Here is a 25,884-nt window from a genome sequence, read left to right on the forward strand (position 1 = left end):
CCCCAAAGAGGGTAGATCTAAAACTGACTGCGCCTCTTATAGGCCGATCTCTCTCTCTTAAATGCTGTGCCCAAAATCCTGGCCAAACTCCTGGCGAACCGGCTAGTCAAAATGATCGGAGGATTGGTCCATTCGGACCAGTCTGGCTTTATGCCTCACCGCAATATGACTTTGAACTTGCGCAGGTTACATGGGGTGCTGGGGAGAGCGGCTACTATTCAAGAAGATGCCCTGGTGGTGTCATTGGATGCAACCATGGCCTTCGACACCGTCAAATGGCCTTACCTATTCGCAGTGCTCGCAAAGATGGGCTTTGGCCCCAAATTTATTCAATGGGTGAGGGTCCTATACTCAGAAACTCACGCCCAAGTCGTGGTTAATAACAAGAAGTCCATTCCATTCGAATTGAGTCGGGGTACTCGACAGGGCTGCCCCCTCTCTCCCCTCCTATTTGCTATCGCTCTGGAGCCCCTTGCGGCATGGATTTGTCAAGACCCTGAGATACGAGGCCTGCACTGGTCCCCTGTTTGGGAGGACCGAATCTCCCTATATGCCGATGACATCCTCTTATACTTGGCCTCCCTGAAGAAATCGTTAATATGTGTATTAGACATCATGGTAATTTTCGGGAGATATTCCGGTTTTGCCATCAATTGGAATAAATCTCTTTTGTATGTCATTAGTGGGGACCCCCCAGTCGTGCCAGAGGGGTGCCCAATCCAGATTAACACATTGGGTTTTACATACCTGGGTAGCTACATAACACTAGACCCTAAACTACGCTATACCCAGAACCTTCTCCCACCATTACAGAGGCTCAAACGAGACATAAAAAATTGGAAAGCCCTGCCGATTTCACTACTGGGCAAAGCTGCCCTATTTAAGATGATGTCTCTGCCCTGCTTCCTATATGCATTAGAAAACACCCTGGACCCAGTCCTTGCAAAGTACTTCAGGGAGGTCGAGTGCCTGCAAAGAGACCTGCTGTGGGACGGGAAACCCCGTATCGCTCTTACCAAACTCACACTTAATTGGTATGATGGGGGGATTAGCCTCCCAGATATCAAAAGATACTACTGTGCAGCACAACTCGCAGCCATTAACCAAGGAACACACGGTCAGATTGATGATCCCGGCTATGCTATGGATCGTTGGACACTACCAGGCGGGAATTACAACAGGGCATTATACTCCAAACCCAAACGGTATCCTCTGACCGGACCAACAGTACACTCGGTCCGAATCTGGCACGAGGTCAATAGAACTCTGGGCTGGACGGGGAAACTCACTCCGGCAACCCCATTATGGGACTCTGAACAATTGGGTAGCTTGTGGAAATCAAAGGGATTTGCAGCATGGGACCTTATTGGAATCTCGCAAATTAGAGATAGGTGGGAAAAAGGTAAGGAAAAGACGTTTGCTACTTTGCTGCAGCAGCACGAGTTGTCTGACTCAGAACGTTTTAGATACACACAAATACGCCACGCCCTGAAATCCCAATTCCCATCGGGCACCTTCCCATCCGAACCCTCTCCCCTAGAGGACAGGCTGTTAGACGGGCATCTACCAGAAAAAGCCATCTCATTGACCTACAAGAAACTAATCAACAACATGAAGAACCCACTGGGGGCGCTACGTGACAAATGGGTAGGGGATGGTATTGAATTAGATGATGAAGATTGGCAGGAGGCGGTATCCTCACCAAGAATGGTGGCAATTTCGGCTAGACTAAGGTTGATCCAACTGAAAATTCTGCATAGTATTTACATCACTGGGCCCACGCTAGTCCAAATGGGTAGAGCTGATGGAGGTGTTTGCAGAAGGGGATGTGGGCAGGTGGGAACATTCTTCCATATAGTGTGGAAGTGCGAATACATGCAAATATATTGGCATAGGATCCATGTAGTACTAAGTGACGTACTCAAAACCACTATACTCCCTGAAGCAAGAAGATGCCTGCTAAACATATGGGAGCCAACTGACTTAAACAGGCATCACACACAATGGGCCACTCTAGGGTTCATGCTGGCAAAGCACAATATAGCACGACTATTGGGAGCGTCACAGACACCCACAGTAAACGCCTGGAAAGAAGACCTAGACTGGTGTATGTTTAGGGAAAAAACTGTTTACACACCCTGTGGTTGCCCTAAAAAGTGGTCCAAGATCTGGGACCTTTGGAACTCCTACAGAGGACATATTTGCAACCCCCTGTTTCACATTGATCAAGACGCCGCCATCTCCCCATAATGACTCCACATGGCGTTCTGCTGCAGATTATTGTATGTAACTGAGTTCACAGACTGTACTGTACCTTGTTTCTTCCTCTGCACTGTTTAAGACGTAACGATGTATGTTAATAAAAATAATTTAATAAAAAATATAAAAAGAAAATTATTACACACCGAGTTAATTCACACACTCACACCTACAGCCATTCTACACGTTTTCATTGCCCGTTACATCGTTCACATCATACCTCTCCTTGGAAGCTCTCTATGAAATAATTTCTCCACAGAATTGAGGTGAAAGTTATTTGCATCTCATTGGTCACCCCCAGGCTTTAGCTGCCGATTTAAACATTCCATTAAGCTTCATGTATTTGACTGAATTTCCCTTAATGAAATGAATATGTTATAGGTCCAGTTTCATTAAAAACCGAGAAAGCCACTGGGTCTTTGTTAAATAGTTACCATACAGCTTTGTGCCATTAAGTTTTCAGGCATGCGTTTTCATTACACTCAAAGCAGAGGGGTTGTTCCGGTGAAATAAATCATTTGGACTGAAGCAAATTAAAAAAATGATTTGTAAAAAAAAGAAGCACAGAGCTAGAGTGGCTTTTTTCGAATGATGTATCATTGACAGCTAACTTGTAAGTGCTGGCTATCTTGTAATTTCAGGGTTTGGCATTGAAGAAAGTGGTATAAATGGGATTGGAGGCTAACACCCCACTCTGTGATGTGTCACTGAGTTTTCCCCTGCCCCAAAACTGGTGTGTATTTTACCCATATACCAGGAGTGGGATGCATGTATTTGGATGTTTCTTAGCCCCCCCCCCACAATTAGTGGTGCCTCCTACGACCCATCCCAACCCCAGCCAGGTCGCCCCGCTTACAGTCTCCTATATATAAAAATTGGGGTTTTTTTAGGTCTCGCCTGGCGTTAGCAGCGCATGCTATGCTCTCGCCATACTTTACTTTACTTTTATTCATTTATATAGCGCAAACGAATCATCCCCACAGGAATCTCTCGGCGCTTAAAGAAATGGGTACTCATAGTCAAAGTCTCCTAAAACAGCCACGTCTTCAAGAGTTTCTTAAAACAGGATATCTCGGTACAAGACCGGATCTTCTCTGGTAGAGTGTTCCAGTGACTGGGGGCCAGATACGAAAAGGCACGACCCCGCATTTTTGCTCTATTTATTCTGTGAGAGCACAGGAAGTTACGGTTGCTAGATCTTAATTGCCGTGTAGAATTATATAGAGTAAACTTCTTATTGAGGTAGGCAGGGCCATTCTCCTGTAAAGACTTAAAGACCACACATAGCATCTTAAAGATAGCTCGTTTCCTAATCGGAAGCCAATGAAGTTGGCTCAAAAGGGGTGCAGAAGGGGTGAGGGCCAGTTTATTAAGGGCGAGGCGTGCTGCGGTATTCCGCATCACCTGTAGTCTGGATAGTAGGTCTTCCCTTATTCCGACAAGCAAAGAGTTACCATAGTCCAGTCGACTAACCAAGAGTGACTGGATAAGGGTGGTTCTAGCCGAGAGTGGAATCCAGGGAAAGATCTTTCTTAGCATCCTCATAGTTCCAAAGCAAGTCCCTGACAATGTCTTCACCTGCTCCTCCATTGATAACTTATTATCGATCCTAATGCCAAGATTCTTAACCCATTTTTTGGGGGAAGGAGCCTCTCCCAACTCTAGAGGCCACCAGTCGGGGGACCAGATCTCCTCGGCCTTCCCGAACAGCAGTATCTCTGTTTTAGATGAGTTGAGCTGTAGGAAGTTCTTCCTCATCCACGTTGCAATACTAGACATGCAGCTTTTAAATTTTGATTGAGTGGATACAATGTCATCCTCGATGGGGACAATCAGCTGCGTGTCATCGGCATACGAGATGGTCTCAAACCCACAGCTTCTGATAATTTCCGCCACAGGGGCCACATACACATTAAACAGGGTAGGACTAAGGATAGATCCCTGCGGAACTCCCCTGTCCACCAGTGAGGTTTGTGACACAAAGGTACCCAACTGTGCGCGCTGATAGCTTTGTATCCATTTAAGAGCCATGCCTCTGACACCAATCCCTCGCAGTTTATCCAACAGGATCCTGTGAGAGATGGTGTCAAAGGCTGCCGACAGATCAAGAAGGACCAAGATCACTGGGGTCCACCTGTCCAATGTCATCCTTATGGTATCCGTGACCTCCAGCAGTGCGGCCTCGGTGCTATACGAGCTACGGAATCCGGACTGGGAAGAATCCAGAAGATTATTTTGTTCCAGGTAACGAGACAAATGCTGGTTTACCAGTGACTCAATTACCTTCGAGCAGCAGGAGAGAAGAGAGATCCGCCTGTAGTTTTGTATATCAGTCGGATCCACTAGCGCCTTTTTAAGCAGTGGTTTAATAAGTGCGCTTTTCCACTTCCTCGGGTACGTGGAAGTGTCTAATGAGATATTAGAGACCTCTGCCAACGCAACAGCCAGGACCGGGCTGAGATCAGACATGACGTTCGGTGGTACAGGATCTAATGGAGATCCTGATTTCACAAGACTTAATAGAGAGCCCACTTGTTCACTTGTAACATGAGGGGTATAATTTAGCCTAGGCAGATTTAATATTTCCAGCAAAGGAACTCCAGGAGGGTCTTCCTCCACCCGTTCAAAAGAGCAATAGATTACATCAATTTTATGAGTGAAATAGGTGGCTAAATCTTCGCAACACTCCTGGGTGGGGGGTGGCAATGGGTTGTTGGCCTTAGGGTTAGTAAATTCCTAAAGTATCTTAAATAGCTCCTTCGAGGAGTTCTTTGCCTCAATAATGCGGGAGCCCAAGTATGTTGTTCTGGCTATATTGCAGCTATTAAGGTAGGCTCTGTGCATCTTTCGATATAGTTGTTCGTGCTGCTCTGTCTTGGATTTTCTCCATTTTCTTTCCATGGCCCTGCATGTAGCTTTTTCCTTCTTGAGGGTATCTGAATACCAAGGAGCAGGAGCTGCTCTAACCTGCACTCTTACCCTTGGAGCTATAACATCCAGGGCTTCTATGATTGCACCCTCCAGCATTCCCAAAGCTGTTTCACAGTCTTCACCCATACTAAATGAGGGAACCTTATATACTTGTCTAAAGGCGGCAGCGGTTACCCTTTTCCAGGGCCTGCGGAGATCTTTGTGACCTTGCATGTAAGCAGTTAGGTTTGGCGACGGCAAAGTGAAGCTAAGTGCCGAGTGATCTGTCCAACCTAAGGTTTGAGGGGGTTCGACCACTAGCTCGAGAATATTTGAAAATATAGTATCAAGCATATGGCCGGCAATATGAGTAGGAATAACAAATCTTGATGATAGGCCGAGTTACTCCATTGCTGCCACTAGGCTGGCTGAATCTACATTGGAGAGAATCTCTAGATGATGATTAAAATCCCCGACTAAGAGGAATTTGTTAGCATTTAAAATATACGGAGCCACCCTCTCCAGTAGCGTTGTGCAAAACTCTTTCTTGCTACCTCCAGGTGGATGATATACTAACGCTCCCGTCCATTCTGTGATTAGATCGCGCTCTACTCTAAATGTTAGTAACTCTAGATTTGATAAGGAGACTGAATCCAGAGTCTTAAGATAATAAGGAGAGCACGTGGCAATTGCTAGCCCGCCACCACGTTTTATAGGTCTATTTATTTATTTATTTTTACAATTTATTAAGCGCAACGTTTGCCCTTAGGCGTCTTGGCGCTAAGACTTCGGCAAGATCAAAGGGGATGAGTAAGATTTCAGCAGTGGTCAAAGGGAATGAATTATAGCAAAGACAATGGGCATCGTTATTGGTTAAATAACCAAGTTTTCAGTAATTTCCTGAACTGAAGAAGAGTTTGACTTTGTTTAATGTGTAGTGGTAACATATTCCACATTCTAGCTGCTGATACCACAAAGCGTCTGTCACCCCAGGACACCGTTTTTGTGCGTGGGACAATAATTTGTAAACTCATCATCGATCTCAGGGATCTGGAGGGATGATATAAGGTTAATTGATCTTGAAGAACTTGTGGACCTTGCTTATTTAGGGCTTTAAAAGTAAGACATAAGGTCTTAAATTTGATCCTATGCCTGACTGTAAGCCAGTGAAAATCCCTAATGGTTTGACTGATAGAATCAAATTTGGGGGTTTTAGAAAGCAGTCTTGCCGCCGCATTCTGGATTGACTGCATTTTTGCTATCACCCGAGTTTGAGCATTTGCGAAAAGGCCATTGCAGTAGTCTAAAGATGAGAGAACTAATGTACTCACTACTGTTTTAGCCGCGTTGTCAGGTAGGAACGGAATGACTTTTTTAATAATCCTTAATTTCTGAAATGCAGTTGAGGCAGTCTGATTTGCATGAGAGGCGAAATTAAGTTTATCATCGAAGATGATGCCTAGGTTCCTAACTTTGGTTACCGGAGTCGGCAGCGTTCCCATAGATGGAGGCCACCAGACAGATGACCACCCTGGGGAAAGTTTTCCAAAGATGATCACCTCAGTCTTCTCAGAGTTTAATTTCAGGCAATTTGCTGCCATCCAATCTCTGATTGCCAGCATACCATCCTGGAATCTTACCGCTACCTCCTCCCCATCGTTCTTAATGGCAAGCACAAGCTGGGTATCATCCGCATAAGAGGTCAGTCTCATCCGGTGTTGTTTAATGACTCTAGCTAAGTCCGACACATAGATATTGAATAATGTCGGGCTGAGGGATGAGCCCTGCGGAACCCCACAGGGCAACGCCTGTCTATCCAATCGGGTGACCACATAACCTGCTGGGAAGGCCATTGCCAATGTCGGGGTGGAATCCTTGTTCAACCAGGTTTCCGTAATGAGACATATGTCTGGTTTAGTATCATCCAGCAAGTCCCAGATTTCCACTACATGTTTCGCGATCGATCTGGCGTTAAAATATAGCCCCCGCATGCAGGCTCTCTGCTCTACCCCTATCCCCTACCCCTCCCCACTCCCCCTTGCCCCGTTAACGCTGCGACCCCTTGGCCACAGAAACTGGTTCCCCTCCCCGCACGGTCCCACACACACGCAGGGCATTGAATCTCACAGGCTAAGTATTTGGGGGATGACATAGATCACGGTTTTTAAGGCTTGCGAATTGCAATTACAGAGATACGTAAAATACCTTGAGGCAAGCACCAGATTTCTGAGATTTGTATCACTGGAAAACAAATCACATATCGCGCGCACCACTCCCGGACTTGTTTTTCATGCTTTCTCACGCTGGCTCTGTGAACAAGCCCCCCAGCCAGAGGGAGCTCAGCCGTGTGCGCACAACTCCAGCAGAGACTAGGTGCCCGCTGCGGGACCTGCAGGGAGCACAGACCCGCAGCGCGGGTCGAGAGACTAGGTGGGTCTGTCGAAACGAGACCTCCAGGCTGACAGAATCGCTGCGCCTTGGGCTGGACGCGGAGACTCGAGGCACCTTTATCAGTCAGCGAGAAGAGAACCCTGTCTGCGGTACAGCGCCGAGTACACCTACAATGGGGCCGGAAGTTGAAAATCCCAACGGAGGGGGCTTTGCTGAACCCACACGCAGGGGCTGCAGTCGCAGGTAGGGGGCTGTATTAGAACAGTAGGGGGGCTGGGTCAGTTAGGGTACACTCGTGCTCTGGTGGCAATGGTTACCAGATGACTCCAGGTCACCCGGGACCGTGCTCTAGTCCAGGATTTTCCTTTTAGTAATCACTGTTTCAGGTGTGTTATTAAAGTTGTTTGAGAGGAAACGCTTTCCCAAAATGCATTAAGGTGTTTAAGAACATCCTAGGAGTAGGAAACGGTGTTAATAATGGCATGGACTCACCTGGTATCCGAAGTGGAGGTGTCTGCGACGGCGTGCACGTGTGTGCTGGGGCATGTACTTGGAACTCCCCTGCTTCTACAGGGAGCGGTTGTGGACTCGCGGGGTCTGTGTTAGATACATGATGTACATTAAGAGGGTGTGTGAGTATTAGACTCTGGGGGCTATCGCGGCTGAAGGGGTCTGTGCAGGATATGTACACTGTACTCTGATGCTTATGGTGGGCTCAAGGGGTTGTGATGGCATACACAAGTGTGACGGACCACGTACTGGGGCTGTGGTGAGCTGAAGCTGTCTGTGATGGTATGCAGGTCTGTGATCGAACATGTACTTGGAACTTTCATGCTTCTATGGGGGGGGGAGTTGTGATGGGCTGAGGGGTCTGCGTTGAGATACGAGTGGGGACAGGTACACAGGACTCAGGCATTTGTACTGGGGGTTGTGATGGACGAGGCCTGTGATGGGATTACTGACGTACAATGAGAGGCGTGTACTTCCGACTCTGACACATGTACTGGGGTCTGTGAAGTGATGCTGGGAGGGATGAGGCATGAACACGGGACTGTGGCACTTATACTGGGGCTGTAGTAGTTGCGCTGGTGGCTGCGGGTCACATACAGTAAATTTCTACGAATCATGAGAGGGCTATGATTGCGTGTGTGTGCGTGAAATTGTGCCAGTGTATGTGCTGGCGACTGTGAGATGTATGTCTGTACTAGGATTGGTGATTTATGTACTGAGACTGAAATATGCTTGAGTTTTTGTCTGTCTTGGGAGTATAATTAAGGCTCCGGTTTTATGGTATTTGTTTTTTAACATTGCCGTCTGTATTTATCCATATTTATTTTTGGGCCATTATATCAGTATTTATCCATATTTATTGTATATTTTGTGAATAAATGTGGTTGTAAAATTGTATGTTTCCACATTTATTTAAATGATAAACCTGCACCCATACTTTGATGCCTGATGTGCTTTAGAAAATTAAGCAGCCGAACATTACAATAGCCCCTCAGGTAAATATTGGCATTATACTACAAATGTATGCTGACATACACCATTATGTAAGGTAATCTCATTCTGTGTTTTTTAACTCCCTATTCTGTCTATCTACTTTGCTATTGACTTGCAACTAATGAAAGACAGCATGGAAAGTCAAGCAAAAGGGCCTAAATTTTTTGTATTTTTTCCAGTTTTTGAAAATTAATGTAGGCATTAAATATGCAATAGGTCTTGCCTTTAATTAAGATAAAGCCATTTGCTTTGCTATACAATCCCATTAGCAAAGCAAATAGCTTTAGCGAGACCTATTGCATTTTCAATGCTTGTTCTTGTTGTACTGGTTGCACAGTGATATCAAAGAGTACAAACTCCGGAAAGCACTACATGATTGTTTTACAGTGACAAAACAGAATGACTGTAGTGTGTTTTAATCAAGCCGCTAAATTAAAAGGTAAGCGATGTGAGATAAAAAAACAGCTGAACTGGAGAGAGGCGAGCATGGCGTTTGTAAAAAGCTCTCTCGCTGAGCCCCATATCGCTGGTGGAGAGCACCAGCTGTTTCTTATACATTTGCATAATGCTAGTCCTGCTGTCAATCGGCGGTTTGCATACCCGCAAGCTAGTTCGGTTACACTTGGGCTTCATGCTTGTTCACATGACTTTCAGCCTTGCTGAACAGCAGACGTGCTTCAATTAAACATGGTTAATAGACATTGACATAGCAAATAGCTCTCGGATGTCAGAGACCTATTGGCTTTGCCAATGTTTGTTTATAATGGCGGACCATCATTCAGATGCACGACTAACAGGATTTTCAGCTTCAAGTATACACATGCAGTAATGTTGTTCCCCAAGCTTAATCCCATTCGGCAAAATAAAGTCCTGATCCCGGCAAAAAGGACTGGCAAAGAATCTGTCCACCCCAACTCCCCCAAAAAAGCATATGCAGCTCCAGCATCTAGCACACTGTGGGAGACTCAGACTCCATCACGGTCATGGGAGCGAACAGGAGGAGTGTTCCAGCCCCTGCAGATGACACGAAATGATAACTGATAAAAGACTTCTAACCAGACATCCCACAAGAGCATAATGTACTTATATAGGGACCTGGACTGCATGCTTGATTCCACGACAGTAGTTATTAAACACGCTGGATCTCCCAGTTTGATGTATGGCTGAAATTAAACAGTCTTCAGCTACATCAGGTAGGTTCACTAAATCTCCACCAGGGTAGGGCTTGCCTTTTAAATTCTCATAGAGCTCAGACACTCTTCAACATTTACCTGACGCTATTATATGCCTTTGATAGTGGCAGGTCAATAACTACATATACCTCAATCCCACTCCTGGGGTAAGGAGATACCACAGGCTGACCATGCTTCCTGTGACTGCTGAGATCAGTGAAAGACCAAGATAGACCCTTTAGGGACAGTATGATGAAAATAAGATTGATAACCCTTGGAGACAAGTCTTCCAAGTAGAGGATGATGGCCGTGTAAGGTTTCATTGCAAATGTCACTCAATGAACTTATGAAATATAAACAACCTTCTCTGTGCCCCAGTAAGATAGTGCAGTCTGTCCAGCATCTACCCAAAGAACAGCAGGTGACAAGTCTGAATGCCAACTGGCACACTCAGCTTTTTATACTTATCAGTTTGGTAAAGTGTATTGTCTCAACTGGATCATAGATAACCTTTCATATAAGCTCCTGTAGACGACGGAGTATGGAATAAATATACATAAGCACCAAAGATAAAAGCCGCCACAGAGAGGCAACCGCTTATATCGAGTGTTTGTTATTTCTATGACCCTTTGAGATTAAAAGAAGGGGCCATTGTGGTCACTGGGCTCCCACTGCCTCTTACCACTGAGGAGGTTCTCTGCTCCCAGCAAAACTTACTTCATTGGACTCTGCCTCTGCTGTTGCTTAACCAGATCACCTATTTCAGAGAATACGAGTAACAGGCCAGAATCATTTCCTCACAATCTCGTGTTCCCAGCTCCAAAATCAATTGCAAAGGATCACCCATACTGTAAATCAGTACCCAGGGGCCAATTATTTCATTGGATATCTCCCCCCAAGCATTCAAAACAAAATACCACTCGCAAATGCAAGCAGCCTAACCATTTATCTGTGGATCTAAAAACAAAGCCCTCAGAATCCAAAAAAGGAACACTTGGTCTCATAATTAGGTCAAACACTTGATGAAAGAAGTGTAAGGTGTGTAGGTGAATCTCGTAACTGGGGGACAACAATTTTTTCCATATTTTAGGCTACCATCCTCAAGTTGGAAACAGGGCTGTAGTTGGCTATGTAACTCTGGTACAATTTAGTTTTTTTACCAGGTGGTGAAGAAGGCCATTTTGTTTTATTGAAATAGGATAGGCATCTGTTGAATAGAAGCTTTGAGAGGATGCAGACTGTGGGGCCAATAATGGTGCACAGTCCTTAAGTAGCCATGCTTGTCCTGGGCCAGAATGGTGAATCAGTCAATTTCAATGATAAAATAATTACTTCAGCTTCTTCAGGGGTAGTATATTGAATGAATCAAGAGACAAAATCCCGAGAGGAATGACTACTTTTAATATGAAAAATAGAATTCAGGTCCTCGCATAGTCGAAATGTGACTTGTACACCTGACTAGCGGCGATTAGTAGAGGTAGTATTATTAACCAGATTAAACAGACAAAAAGTAAGGCAAAAGGCTTAATGTTACTACTGTGGACTTTGGGACGGATTACAAAATAATAAGTGCATAGATGACTAGAAGTTCTGTTCCCCGACTGTATCTCCACACATATATCGGTCTATTACAAGTTAAACCCCAGAGAATGGGGAATAATTGTGAACACCAGGATTTACCGGTCAGATTGCTCAACATAATTCACAATTCCATGAGATTTAAAACACACATCTACCACGTATAGTGAGAAGGTGGGAAATGTGTGCAGTGAATCAATGTGAAGTGGGAGTGAGGGAAGTAAAGCGGGTAGGGTGGCCGAGGGAAAGAAAGGATGTGGTTTGGCAGGAGCAAGAATGACATGCTTGTCCTGTGCCTTAGAATGGAGTTGAGTGGAGGGTGGCGATGAAGCCCGACTGCACTATTGCCCAATCCCAAGGAGATTTTACTGGTTTGATCTTTCAGTATGCAAAATAGGGTTTATGTTTCCACACCTGCAAAATCAGGGTGCAGGAACACTGCACCAACCCATCTGGTCTCCTACGTTTTAAAGGCCAATGGACAGCATCCCTGGTGCCAAAATGAGTCATTAGTGAATCATTGGGGTTTCCACGAGCAAGGTTTGCAGTCCACATTAGATGTGCATTTTAGGGAAAAAACAAAGATTACATGCAACAGCAGTTCCCCAGCCACTGAGGTTTGAAGAAGTCATGATGGAAGTTGTGGAGCGTAACGTTAAATTAAAAGTGAGTGCATCAAGGATGTTGGAAGCGTAGCCCCTACTGCCTACTCTTTCAGTTTGTTTGGTTTATTTCGTTACGCAATACAAGTTTTTTTGGTCATGCAATCAATGTTTATTTGGTTAAGCACTCAAGCCTACTTCTTGCATTCAAATTCTTATTTTTTTATATTGCTCTTTATTACTCAAATTTTTATTTTATATGTATTTTTAATTATGTTTATTTTAATTTTGAGTGATATAATTTAAATGTACATTTTGTATAGGTTATCCTTAATAAAATATGTTAACACAAAATATTTCAAACATAGATAACTGAAGCATGACTGACATCAAAGCAATGAGTTTCAAAGCTGCAACTTACTATGCGATAGTAGTCTTTACATTTACAATTATAGTTATTCTTTCTTGGAGCACTCACAACCCAGGCTGTAATGTTGAAGAGGAGTTAACATAACAAACGGTTTACCAAGGCTTAGAACAAGACGTGCCTTTGGCAGATTGGTCAGGTTCAGAGCAGATGCAAGGTCTGGAAGTCGTGTTGCAAGATGAATTAAAAAACCTCCTCACATTAACAACACAGGTGAATAGCTGATGTTGGTGGAACCACACCGATTGGATCACATATAGGGCTCGCTATTGTTGAGGCAGTGAGAGACCACTCCATATCTGAAGTCAGACCTGGGGATGACTGACGGGTAATTGTTATTCCTCAAACCAAGACCCAAAGGGTGTTGATAATTTTTAGTTTTTGGTACTGATGATTAATTTATCTTCTTTGCACTGTATATTGTAGATACTCCCCGCTGCCTAATCCTATGATAGTCTAGGGCAGAAGTTCTAAACCTTTGGTTTGGGGACACTGGGAGTCCGCAATGCCTACTCAGGGGGTCCGTGACTGCTTTGAAAATTAAATAATATTAACTGATTAATAAAGTGTATATAAATAAAGAAGCAACATGTATAACTGAAAATTTTAAAACGGTCTGTAAATGTGAAGGCATTTGACATTGGAGGCTAAAAATTAGGTCCTCAGATTGATTTGTGGGAGCAGTGCAAGTGTCCAGGTGCAGTATCTCAGACACTACTGCAGGAGCCTTCCTGTCAGGATTTTCTTTCAGAATATAATACGGACGGTGATTGCCCTCAACAAAGTTTGGAAAAGCTGCAACCTTCCCATTAAAATTCTAATTTAGATTTTTGTACATTTGTTTTGGAATTAAATACAATATATCATGATTTGTGTACTTGTTTGATAAATGCCCGTGATTTCATTTTTTGTACCTGGTATGCGGTTCAAATCATCAGAATTGCTTAGGCCGGGGCCCCAGGTTCCTATAAAGACTCAGTGGGGTACCTGGATTCCAGTAATGATTAAGAGGGGGAGGTCCACAGAAGTCAAAAGGTTAAGAACCACTGGCTTGGTGGATGCGGAGAAGAAAGGGCCGGAAACTTATGGATAGGGAGGCAGATAGGTTGAGCCATTGAGGTACAATGCACGAGGGACTGTTATGAGGGAGGGATTTGGCCCCAGATGTGACTGCAGGAAGTTACATGGACTTCTTGGGGCTTGTTAAGTTTTATCTCTGTTAAGACTCTGTATTTGCTTTGCTTGAATTGCTTTGACCTCCATACCTGTAGCATTTCGCTTTATACACTGTATGGCTTGTTTGAATAATCGATAAAGAAATGTTTAAAAAAGCAAATGAACCACTGGCCAAGGGGCAAGATAGGGAGAAATCTAGAAACCTCCAATGAGCAGTAATCTTTGACATGGATCGAAGACTTATTTGAGAGCAGCCAAATATTAGAGACCACTACAGCTACGAGTCTCTAGTTCAGGGAATTAAATAGTAACACGTGTCAAAAAATGAAATTTATTAACTCAAAAAAGAGGGTGACTTTTAAAGTTAAACTCTTGCAAGCTGCAGATTTCCATCAAACCACTGGTATGTAACCAGAATCTTGGTGCCCCTCGAATACTAGACGGACCATCTTGGTCCGACACCCTGCTACGCGTACTAAGAAGTTTGATACATGAAAGCCAATAATTACGTTCACCAACAGGAACTGGACACACATGAAAGAGCTTCAAGGGTCTGTATGGGCATGGGTGTTCATTTTGAGGAAACCAGCCAGCGCTCCTACCTTAAAGTGAAAACAGCCATTGTAACCTTCACCGAAACTCTGGTCTGGAGGCACCACTTGCTCCATGAATTCCTGGTGAAGGGCTAGCGAAGCGACAGCAGACACAAACCAGCAGTTGCCTATAATAGAATGGCAAAAATTAAGAGCCTAAAAGCAGTTGTATTCACTTAAACAACACGTAATGGCAAATAAAATAACTTTCAGTGCTACGATCCTTTGTCTCAAACTACATCGCAATTTACAGATATTTAGGACATGCTTCCCACTGCCATGCCTCGGATAGCCAGGAGACATTTTGTTCTGTCTATGCTCTCAACCTCCATGATATATTCATCTCCACGAAGCCGAACTGTATGTCAAAATATCGAGAGCAAAATATAATCTGACAGAAATATGGTGTCCTACATACTGAAAATGTCTAAGTAAAATATATTAGCCCATTGAATGTAGATTTTTTATTATTAATTCTAAAGGGGACATATTTTGGGGAACAATATTTAAGGCACTATTTCTGTCAGACAATATTTTAGTTATGATATTTTTGTACTATACCCAAAGCGCTCCACACTATCTCAGAAACCCAAGTGGCACACTGCCATAGTCCACCCACTCCCTTCATTCACTATTCATGAGATCTTATGTACTGGTTTATTTATGCAACGCATATGACAAAGATGATTATCTCATGTTCATAAGAGCATCCTCACAATAGCAGTCATTTAATATAATTTGTCTAAAGCAATGCGGTCATTTTCAAATTATTTAATCCCACATTAATTTGTGCTACTTGAAATCCATATATAATCATGGAATATGCTTCTGATTTCCTAAGAAAAGAAGATGAACTGTTAAAAAAGATCCAGAGACATGTAAAGTGAATGGACTGAATTTAAACCTAAATCACCATACATTTTCAATTACATGAGACCCTTATGTAACAGAACAAGGAACATTAGGACACAATGGGGCCTATATGTATACGTAGATTTATGAATATTTATGACCGACTACACCTAGGTGTAACACTACAACTTTTCACTATGCACCATTTCTTAGTGTAGATGTACAGTGAGGTGTAGACTTGCATGTCTCTGCCCTCCGAAATCAGGGGGCGAGCCTCCTACAACAGGATTTACAATTTTTAAGTAACGATGAGTAACTTTGAACGCCTGGGTGGCGATCTCTGTTACCTTCTTGTGGGAAAGAATAGATAAAATGTTTTAAAATGTAACGTTCTTTAAAAAAAAAACTATAAAAACATTTTAATGTATATTAAAATGTAAATTAATGTAAAATATTTATTATTAACCTAGGCCTAATAAAAATAGTTAGCGCACATTAATTCAAACTGAATTTCAATTCAATAATAATTTAAATATGAGTTTCATTTATAAATAATATTTAGCCAATCATTTTTTTAAAATCCCACCCTCACTAATATCTTTATGTAATATAATCCATTTTGTTAAAAGTTATGTGTTGAAATAGTTTCATTTATTTTTCCTGTTATTATAACATTTTTAAAATTGCACTTTTGTTAAACTATATTTTTATTGGCACAGCAATGGAATCACATAGCAGTATACCATTTCTAAACAAGGTATTACATAAGCAACCAATAAATTGACAGTGTGTCTGCCATTTGATAAGACCATTAGACCTCTTATTTTTAAATGTTAAATATAAATATATGTGGGGGAAAAAACACTGAAATTCACCAGTTATGGTTAACTGTAGTAACTATATCTCACACTACCGCGATGCAGTGTTGTCATCAATTATGTAATTTGAGACATTATCAGTTATGTTATCAATAATGTCTTAGAACATGTCATGAGTGATGTACTATGTGAGCTCATAAGCAGTGCACGGAGGGAGCACAAGCAGGGACGTTGTTTTCTGCTTCCTCCAATGGGAGCCTTTGTCCTTCCCCCTCCACCCCACATGAATGGGAGCAATATTGCTTCACGACCCCAGGGAATGGAGTATCCAGAAGCAATACATGGTTCTGGGAGGGGGAGGGGGGGGGGGGTAGGGGGTCAAACACAGGTCTCACTCCCTAATTTACTTAAGGAAAAAATGCCAGGGTCCTGTGGATGGGGTCTTCAGGGCCAATAAGTGGCTTCGGGAGGTGAGGGTTGCCTTACTCTCCTCTCCCATGTTATTTTGTATTGGGGAACCAGGGACTGAGTCCCTGAATTATAAAATGGCGGCAAACATCTTTATTGATGTGAGGTACCAAACCAGATATTATATTTTTATCTACCAGAACCGCGGTACTTCTGCATCTTATCTGTACATTTCGAATCCTAATTTCTCAAAAAACACTGCTTTACACCAAACCACAAAAGGCACACTTTCTGGATACAGATCTAGGCTCCTGCCAAATTTAGTGTGATATCGTTCAGCCGTTTTGGCAGTAGCTGTGTCAACAGTTACTATGGGAAATTTCATGGAGAAAATGTCTTTTTATTTTCCCTTCCTTTTTCTCAGCCCTTGTTTGATGGATCGCCCCAAAACCTTCAAGTAAAGAAATGAGGTGCATGAACCTTTGTTTTGGAAAGTCTTGTGAAGATTTGTCAAACAGCGCCAAAGTTATTAGCAAAGCAATAAATTCATTTTCCATAGAAACCTGGCCCTGCCACTGTGAGATTATATATATGATTACTTGCCTGAAAGCTGTGGACGGACAGACGCACGCACGCACACACACACACAAACACCCCTAAATAATATAAGTAATTTGACATTAGTTTCTATGGGGTGCTATTTTATTTCTCTGCCTCCATTGTTCTCTATGGGAATGTATTGCAGTACCTGTGAGTAGGCATGTGTAGTGCCTGACTTAGTGCAAGGCTGGGATGGAGTAAATTTGAGCCTGTTTTGACACCTTTATGACTACCGTAACTTTAGAAGTGTAGCTTGTCAATAGCAATGGAATTACTCTTTTTTGGGTGTGTGTTTGTATTACATTTAGTCCCCCAAAAAATACTTCAGTGTCAAGAGATCTCTGCCTCCTTGGTAAAGATCTCTGCACAGAAAAGATAGGAGATGCAGAGGCAGACGACTCCACCCGTAGATTTGTGAATAGCATTTTGTAGTATGTGAATAGTACTACTGTAGTACTACTTTACGAGCTAAATAATGCCGCTTGTGAAATGCCTCGTCGATATTGTGCTGGTATGGTTTTCAATTCTAGCTTTAAACCAAGGGGACATATTGTCGAAAAGTTCTTTCAAATACTGCAAAACGTTTTAGCCTGTACAGAAGTGGTGAGAAGGAAGCATAAACGACAACACAAACTGATGTTGCAAGCCTTTTCTTTTCTTAAAAAGCCAGTTTTTGCTCAAAAACATGTCTTACTAGCTATATTCAAGATTTCCTGTGTGATCCTCCCTTCAACTTCATAGTGACAGCAACTATTTTTTTGAAGCTCTGCGCTAGATGAAAACGAATACATTTAATTATTCTACAACTATATGGCTGACGCTTAGCATCTTGAAGAAGGCTCACAGTGGGTCAAATTATGTTTCACCATACTGAAAGTCAATACTTTTCCCATAATACATTAAAACTAAGATACACATTTCACACCAGTGAAGCAGAGAGACTAGTCCTGAGATTCCTGTACCATGTGAGTAATGCCAATCAAATATTTTAATTTAAAAAACATGTCAGTGCTGTTTTGATATTGGATTGATGGTTACCCTCTACATGGCTTAAGAACTGAAGTTTATGACCTTCAAATAAAATTCCCTTGAACCAGTTCGTACCTCTATTCATTTTTAATGTATATTTATTTTCCTTAGATGGACTAAATGGGCTTAGATGGACAAAATGATATATACAGTGTAATAGATTATCTGAACAAGTAGCACACATCAATGATGGATTAATTAGAAAATGACACACGATTCCCAGAAAAACTATGTTGGCTGGCTGATAGAGTGAGAACAAACAAATGCCCATCAAATAGTGCTTTGTGTAAAATTAGCCTCCTGCCTTGTGTCAGACAGAGCATTCATTCAGTTGGAGCCTATTTTAAGCATGTCTTGCTATAGACCTACTGACGCTTCCTTCAATGTTCTCCTTAAGCCTTGTGAATTGGCTTATTTAGTCAGGATTAGCTGGTCCCCAATCAGTTGTTCTGCACTTGCGCATTCAGAGCCCTCCAATGTGGAATTCTACCCTTCCTTAGCCCTGCACCTCTGCTGCATATTCTGCCCCCATACCACTGGCGCTGAGTGCACTGACAATTCTCCCAGCCTCCAAATAGGACTTTGAACACTTGCTTCATCAGTCAGGTTCCCTTTGGTCTACCTCTTGTGTGTCATCTTTATATCTTTTTCACTCACAAGCAATGTGGCCTACGACCACTATTTTGAAGCTCATACACTAAGACCCTGTTTATCTCGCCTGGAAAAATCTGAAAGCACAGGAATTGGAATTTATTGGGTGCGACTAAATACGCTCTATTACATTTTCTCCTAATATTCGAAAATATAATGGTGATGTTGGTACTTTTCACACCAAAATCCGCAGGTTTTGTACTGACAATCCCTTTTTTCAAACATTCATTAGCTAAAATGTAATCAGGGAAAACTATGGGAGTGTAAGATAACTCCACAACTCTGGTAATTGTGATCCCTGCACAGACACAAAATGCGCAGAGATCGTAAATTGACAAGGTACTCAAAAGTGAGGCTTAAACTTCTAAAGGGGCGTGTTGCTCTTATTCCATTCGTCCTCAGCTCAGTCACTGTTGGACTTGGCCCTTCTGGCAGGTTCACCCCTGAAACTTTTTGCTTTTTACTGTGACCTGGTGTTAGTGATTTTTGGCTTCTGCGCACTTTCCCTGTGTCCCAGGGTAAAGTGCGTGCGTGTAGTGAGGTTGGCCTGCCCTCCCATAGGAATGCATGGGGGAATGTATGGGTCCCTGGTAGTTCCTGAGGCGTGGGAGTGCAGGTGCGAGTTTGGTATGTGCGGACTCGTGTGATGAAATGCTGCGCGATGATGTGTGCGGCGTCAATGTACCTAGAGTGGAAGTACCACTTCTAGAAGTTGGCATTTCTGTGTGCAGTGTGAGATAAGCGCCTTGTCTGGCGATTGGATGGCTGAGGTCATGTGATGGGCTAGGGAATCCCCAGAGTCAGGAGGAGTCACCCAGTGGTGAATGGGGAGATCAGCAGCCAGATGGGTGGGAGGAGTACACCTAGGACCTGAATAGGGCTGGGCTTTCCCCCCACAATGCTGGCTCCGCCCCCTGTGGTGCGACTGATGACCCTGGCCTGTTCTGTGAATAGGGAGAGGGGCTGAGCAAAACAAAGTGCTCAGGAACCAGTTGTAACTGGTTCGCCCCTTCCCTGCACCTTGAGACAAAGGAAACCTGTGTATAAGAAGGGGCTGTGACCCCATGTAAAATGTTCTCTGCTGATCCTAACTGAGGGGAGCCTGCTGCTGCTGGGCGCTAGGAGAGACCGCCACTGGGGACTGCCTCCCTGCATGGAGGGCCCTGTGAGCTGGCCCCTGGGCCCAGCCCTTGCCCCCCCTGCCTCCTGAAAAACTTTCCCTGAACTTTGCCCTTTTATTGGGAAGAGCACTCCATCTTTCCTCGGACTCTGGACTTCCGCGCTGGTGAGCGCTTTATTTTCCATTTTAAGGAGCGCTTTTTAGATTCTTGCTCCCAGAGGAAAAGGGAGTGTGTGGGGGCTTTTGCAGCGCAGAGTTGCACTGCATTGGGAGGGAATCCCCGGCGTAGGGATTCCCCCAGGCTTCGTGGAAAAGCGGGAGCCCACCCCGCATCTGTGCCGCTTTTTGGCATATTCAAAACAGCGGGTGCCCACCCCGCGTTTCTGCCGGTTTTGAGCGGGTGCCCACCCCGCTGTTTATGCTGCCCCGGAAGTTGCAGTTCAAGCGGGTGCCCACCCCGCATTTGATCTGAATAGGCGGCGGGTGCCTACCCCGCATTGTTGCGACGTTGGGTGGGTGCTCACCCCGCCAATATATTTAATTTACACGAAGGCGGGAGCCCACCCCGCACTTCGGCGAGGAAAAGCCGCCATATTGCCAAGACCGACCCGGAGGAAGTCCGACGGCCGTGCCTGGTTGGGGGCATGGCCTGCTTCCCCCGAGCCGGAAGCTGAGGGACCCAGAGAGGTGCGTCGATCACCAGCGGAGCTTCCGGCGTGTAAGGGAGCCCCGCAGACAACCCGAGGCCCGCTAAGGAAAGAAGCCGGCAAGTCTTCCCGGGGCTCTCGTGAACTGAGAGAGCCCCGCTGCCCAGAGAGGTCGGAGCGTTGTATGCTCCGTGTCAGCCCCGTGCCGGCCGCCACCAAGAAGCGAGACGCCACCGCGGGAGAACAGCGGGAGCACCCTGGAGTACAGGTGAGGCGCCCTGTTGTGCACAAAGTCCCCGTGTGGCTGGGGGCATTTCCTGGCACCCCTAGCCTGGTGAGTGCTAGTGAAGGCACTGTGCAGATCTGCCTGCAGAGCGGCCCCGGATGGCAGCGGGCCGCTCCAACTACGGGGGCATTTTTTCTCTGTGGTGATAAGAGCGGCCCCGGAAGGCAGCAGGCCGCTCCAACGTTATTCTGGGGGCAACATTGTTTAGAGTCCAGAGGGACTCCAAAGGGGGCATATTTGTTTTAGAGCCCTGACAGGCTCCAACGACGGGGGCATTATTTTCTCAGAGCCCAGAGAGGCTCCAACGTGTGACATATTTGTTTTAAAGGCACCATGGTGCCCAGGCTCATTTCCACAGCTGCCCAGCACTTAGTGGGCAGCTGCAACGTTTAGGTTGTGCCCCTGTGCGCGTTGGCTTGCGCAGCCTGCGCAGTCCAGCCCTGACTCTGTGGACAAAGGGCGTTTGAGCCCCTGAGAGGCCAAGTTGGCCTGGGGACAGTTTCCCTGTGTTGTGCCCTCACCTAGGGTACGTGGTGAGTTTTAACATGTATACTTTTGCGCCTGCACCGTGCCTTTATGCTTATTTTTATTCCTAACTGTTTATGCCTAGGAGATTGTTTTACTAGTAGAGATTTTGCTAGTGTGTTCATGGTCCCTTGCGTGATGTGTACCTAAGGTGTTTTAGGATTGCGTAGGGTGTACTTACCTTTTACCAGTGGTTACTGGTTGTGCGCTACATTCATTATTTGTTCTACATTCCTACATTTATAATTTGGTGATTTGTGATCATTCTGACAGTGGTCCATGTGGCCCTGTCTTGTGTAAATAGTCTCCTGTAAATTCCGCCCAATGCCAGTTGGCACAGTGTAAATTGTGTGAATATTATCTAATGTGTTTTGGTATAATACAAAGGCTATTTTTATATAATACCTTGTGTGGAGTTTCTTTTGTGGTGGGCCTTGGGTGTTGTTGCTGGGTGCGCGCGCAAACGCTTTACACATTGCCTCCGGGATAGGCCTGACTGCTCATGCCAAGCTACCAAGGGGGTGAGCAGGGGTTATCTTTGGCGTGTAACTCCCCAGCCCTGACTTAGAGTGGTGGTTTCTGCCTGGCTTTGGCGCAAGCCCTAGCCAACCAGAAATCACATTTCTAACAGTCATCCTATTGCTGCCCCATTCATTCAGAATCCCCAAAGGAAAGTTTACTTTTACTTATTCACTCTAGAAGTGCATCCTAGTTCATTCCCTTTGGACAACCATCGATCTTTCCAAACTCGCAATGAGAACAGGTTTAGACCACTGTCATCCAAACAAGATAACTTACTCAGACTTCCTTGGCAAATGTCCATTCTTGTCGCTCCATCAACAATGAATTGCGGGTTGTCACAAATCTCCTGGATGGATTATCAAATTAATATTTAATAGGCAGAAAATCAAATAAAAATTTACTTTAAAAAATGCAGTAAATATTGCAGTTGTAAAAACTGTCATTTCTGGATTGTCTTTTTTGTTTATGTTTACAATAAAATGTGGGTTTTAAAAACGATTTCTGAAAGTCATAAACGCAAGATGAATATGTGGTTATGATTGATTTTAGTAACTTTTTAAAGGTTAACGCATGGGCTAAAGAATGTTATAATTGTGCAGCCAACGCTACAGAAACATAGGTGTCTGGTTTTTGGGGATGTGTAGGTTTGCTGGGTTTCTCTGGGTGCTGGTGGAGCTGGGATTTGGGGTCTGTGGCTGTGCGCTTTGCAGGGGGGGGTCAGTTTTTGCTGTGGAGTTGTGGTGTGTCCACGTTGCTTTTTGGGTTGTTTCCTGTCGCTGGGCCTGCCCACACAGGTGAGGTGCCATTTTTGTCAGAAGACTTTGGCGAATGCGAGGTAGGTGGAGTTTTGGGGATCCACACGGATTCTGGGGCTTTCCGTCACAGAGATGTGAGGAAGAAGTGTTTTTTTGGGGGGTTTGGGTTTTGCGGGGGGTTTCTGGGTGGCGGGGCCTGGTGGGAGCCGCGCAGGTCGCACCATCCTGGATTCCCCTGGGTGTCAGGTTTTCCGGGGTGTGTAGGTTGGCTGGGTTTCGCTGGGTGCTGGCGGAGCTGGGGTTCCGGCTCTACAGCTAGGCACTTTGCAAAAAATGGGTCAGTTTTCACTGTAAAAATGTGGTGTGTCCACGTTGCGTTTTGGGCCGTTTCCTGTTGCGGGCACTAGGCCTACCCACACAAGTGAAATACCATTTATATCGGAAGACTTTGCGTAATGTGGGGTGGGTGGAATTTTGTGGATCCATGCCGATTCCAGAACTTTCCATCACAGAAATGTGAGGAAAATTTGTTTTTTAACAAAGTTTGATGTTTGCAAGGGATTCTGGGTAACAGAACCTGGTGAGACCCACTCGAGTCACCCCATCATAGGATGACCTCTGCGTGTCTAGTTTTAAAAAATGTATAGGTTTGCTAGGTTTCCCTAGGTGCCGGCCGAGCTAGGGTTAAAAATTCACAGCTAGGAGTTTTGGGCCGTTTCCTGTCAAAGGCACTGGGCATACAGACACAAATGAGGCACCATTTTTATCAGGAGACTTAGGGGAGCACAGAATTGTAGAGCAACTGTTATTACCTATTGACTTTCGATGTATTTCTGTCTTCCAAATGTAGGACAATGTGTAAAAAAGAAGTCACTTTGAAAAATGTCCTATAATTCACGTGCTTGTATGGGTACCAACAATTTCGGAGATGTGCAAATTTTAGCTGTATTTTGGCTAATTCCTGGGTCTCCTCCAGGAGAATCAACAAACCCTGGGTACCTTTAAAATCCCCATGATGTTGGAAGAAAAGGATGCAAATTTGGTGTGGATACCTTATGTGGTCAAAACATTACAGGGGCCTTAGCACAAACTACCCCAATTAGCCAAAAAAAGACTTAGCACAGGGGAGGGAAGGCCTAGCAGTGAAGGGGTTAAGTACAACAACACTTGAAAACCAGATTTTATCTAATGAATCTTTAATCTACATATACTTACCTACTTTATGCATCTATATACCTTCCATGTACTTGGATCTATATATTTATTATTTTTCTCCTGAAAAAGCATACAATGCAATACCCTATTTCTCACCCTTATACCTCTCTCAATATATCCTCTACATCCACTCTCTCATTCATACCAAACCCATACCGCTACTATGATCCCCCAAATAACCCTTTCTATACTCTCCCCTACTCTACCCTCCTTGCATCATCTGACATCTCTTTACTATACTAATTCCCCAAAACAAGCCTTTCGAAACTCTTTCCTCTGATCCTCCCCCTCCACATCCCTTTTTACCCATCCCAAGCCTCCTCCAACTGCTATGACATCCAAAACAAAAAAAAGAACAAAAGAACATTCTTTCACTCTTCTATCCCTCCACTATCCTTTCAATCAAAATAACAGACTAACATGTCCGCTTCTCAAATTTCATATTTCACTATACTAATTCACCACTAATCCTCTATGGGTCCCAGAGTAGTGTGCTACTCACCAAAAAAACACTTCAACACCTCATCAGGGTAGCAAGCACTATATAAATGCTAACTTTTCCCCTCTTCTATCCCTCCACTACCCTACTGAATCAAAATAACTGACCAACATATTCACCACTCAAATTACTTTCATATTTTTTTTTTTAACTTTATTTACCGGTTTCAATAATAAACACAATATCATTACTAGCTAGAAATTCAATGAAATTTGCATCATCCACAGTATTCGACAGATGTGTCTGTTACACATTAGACATAGCTCAGAATGTCGTCTTTGATCCTGGCTCAACATCACAGTTTATACATAGTAAGTCACCCTGATTAAGTACAGTCTTGCCATCATATGCTTGTATCGCAGTGAAATCACATTTCAGGAGTCATGTTGCCGTTAAATTGGCGTATCCCAGTTGTGCATGTGAAAAAACAGTGATACAGAATTTAGCCAATAGCCGCAGGCACAATCCCACAGTTAGGCTGCATGTGAGATTGTGATTGTGTCGTGGCTGTGTATTGTTTGAAAGGACCCCAGATATCCCGGGGATGGGATTTACTGGGCAGCGTGGATGCATAGAGATCATAATTGTATTGACAATATGCGAGACTGCGCAGCCAGTCCTTGCACTGCGGTACCGCTTTCCGCCCCCATTTAAGTGCAATCTCCCTTTTTGCCAACAGCAGCCCCAGTGCTATGAATTTCCGGACTGGTTTGGGAATGTTAAGAACATATCCCAGTAAAGCTATGGCCGGTGCAGGGTCCATATCAAAACCAATCATGTCCCCCAATGTGTGGAATATTTTGGTCCAGAATCTGCCTATTTTGGGACAGGTCCAAGCTAGGTGCGCAAAGTCTGCATGTGGGGCCCTACATTTAAGGCAGCAGTGGGGCCTGTCCGGGTCTATTTTGTGTGACAATTTGGGCGTGATGTAGATTTGCTGTAGAAATTTGTGGAGAAGCTTATGTCTGCTATTCAAGGACACCTCCTTAGTTTGTAACCAGCACTTGGCCCATTGATCATCGGTCATAGGGTGGCCCAGGTCCGCCTCTCACACGGTCCGTATCTTGGTGTCGTGGACTGGTACCATCTCTATGCAGGCCCTGTATAATTTAGAAACCAAATGGTCCCCCGTGCTACTGTCTAGTATTATGGACAGGGGGGTTAGAGAGTCGGGTTCAATGGCAAAGCCGTGAATCCTGGTTTTTAAAGCTGTGCGCATGCGGGCAAACACAAACCTATCCATAAATGAGGTCTCTGGAAATTTGTCTCTGTCAGAGATCGAGAAAACCTGGCCTTCCATATAAAGATCGTCTATTTTTTTCATGTCAAACTTATTAAGTGTGCGT

At 44.2% G+C, this 25,884-nt stretch overlaps 1 protein-coding gene across 3 annotated transcripts in view; it reads right to left on the bottom strand.

Moving 5' to 3' along the window:
• Positions 1 to 25,884, bottom strand: part of LOC146797665 (calpain-9-like) — a 266,794-nt gene that overhangs the window by 194,613 nt on the left and 46,297 nt on the right. For 2 of the 3 annotated variants that reach the window (XR_014968511.1, XM_085624810.1), the window contains exons 3-4: positions 22,346 to 22,415; positions 14,621 to 14,739 (exon numbers count right to left, since the gene is read on the bottom strand). Coding sequence is in view for 2 of the 3 variants with exons in the window: in XM_085624810.1 (XP_085480936.1) it covers positions 14,621 to 14,739; positions 22,346 to 22,415 (189 nt within the window). In the remaining variant the exon portion in view is untranslated. The remainder of the gene's footprint in view (positions 1 to 14,620; positions 14,740 to 22,345; positions 22,416 to 25,884) is intronic. The other variant, XM_085624811.1, reaches the window with a different exon arrangement.

This window comes from Triturus cristatus, chromosome 9 (assembly GCF_964204655.1).
Source record: "Triturus cristatus chromosome 9, aTriCri1.1, whole genome shotgun sequence".
Lineage (NCBI taxonomy): Eukaryota > Metazoa > Chordata > Amphibia > Caudata > Salamandridae > Triturus > Triturus cristatus.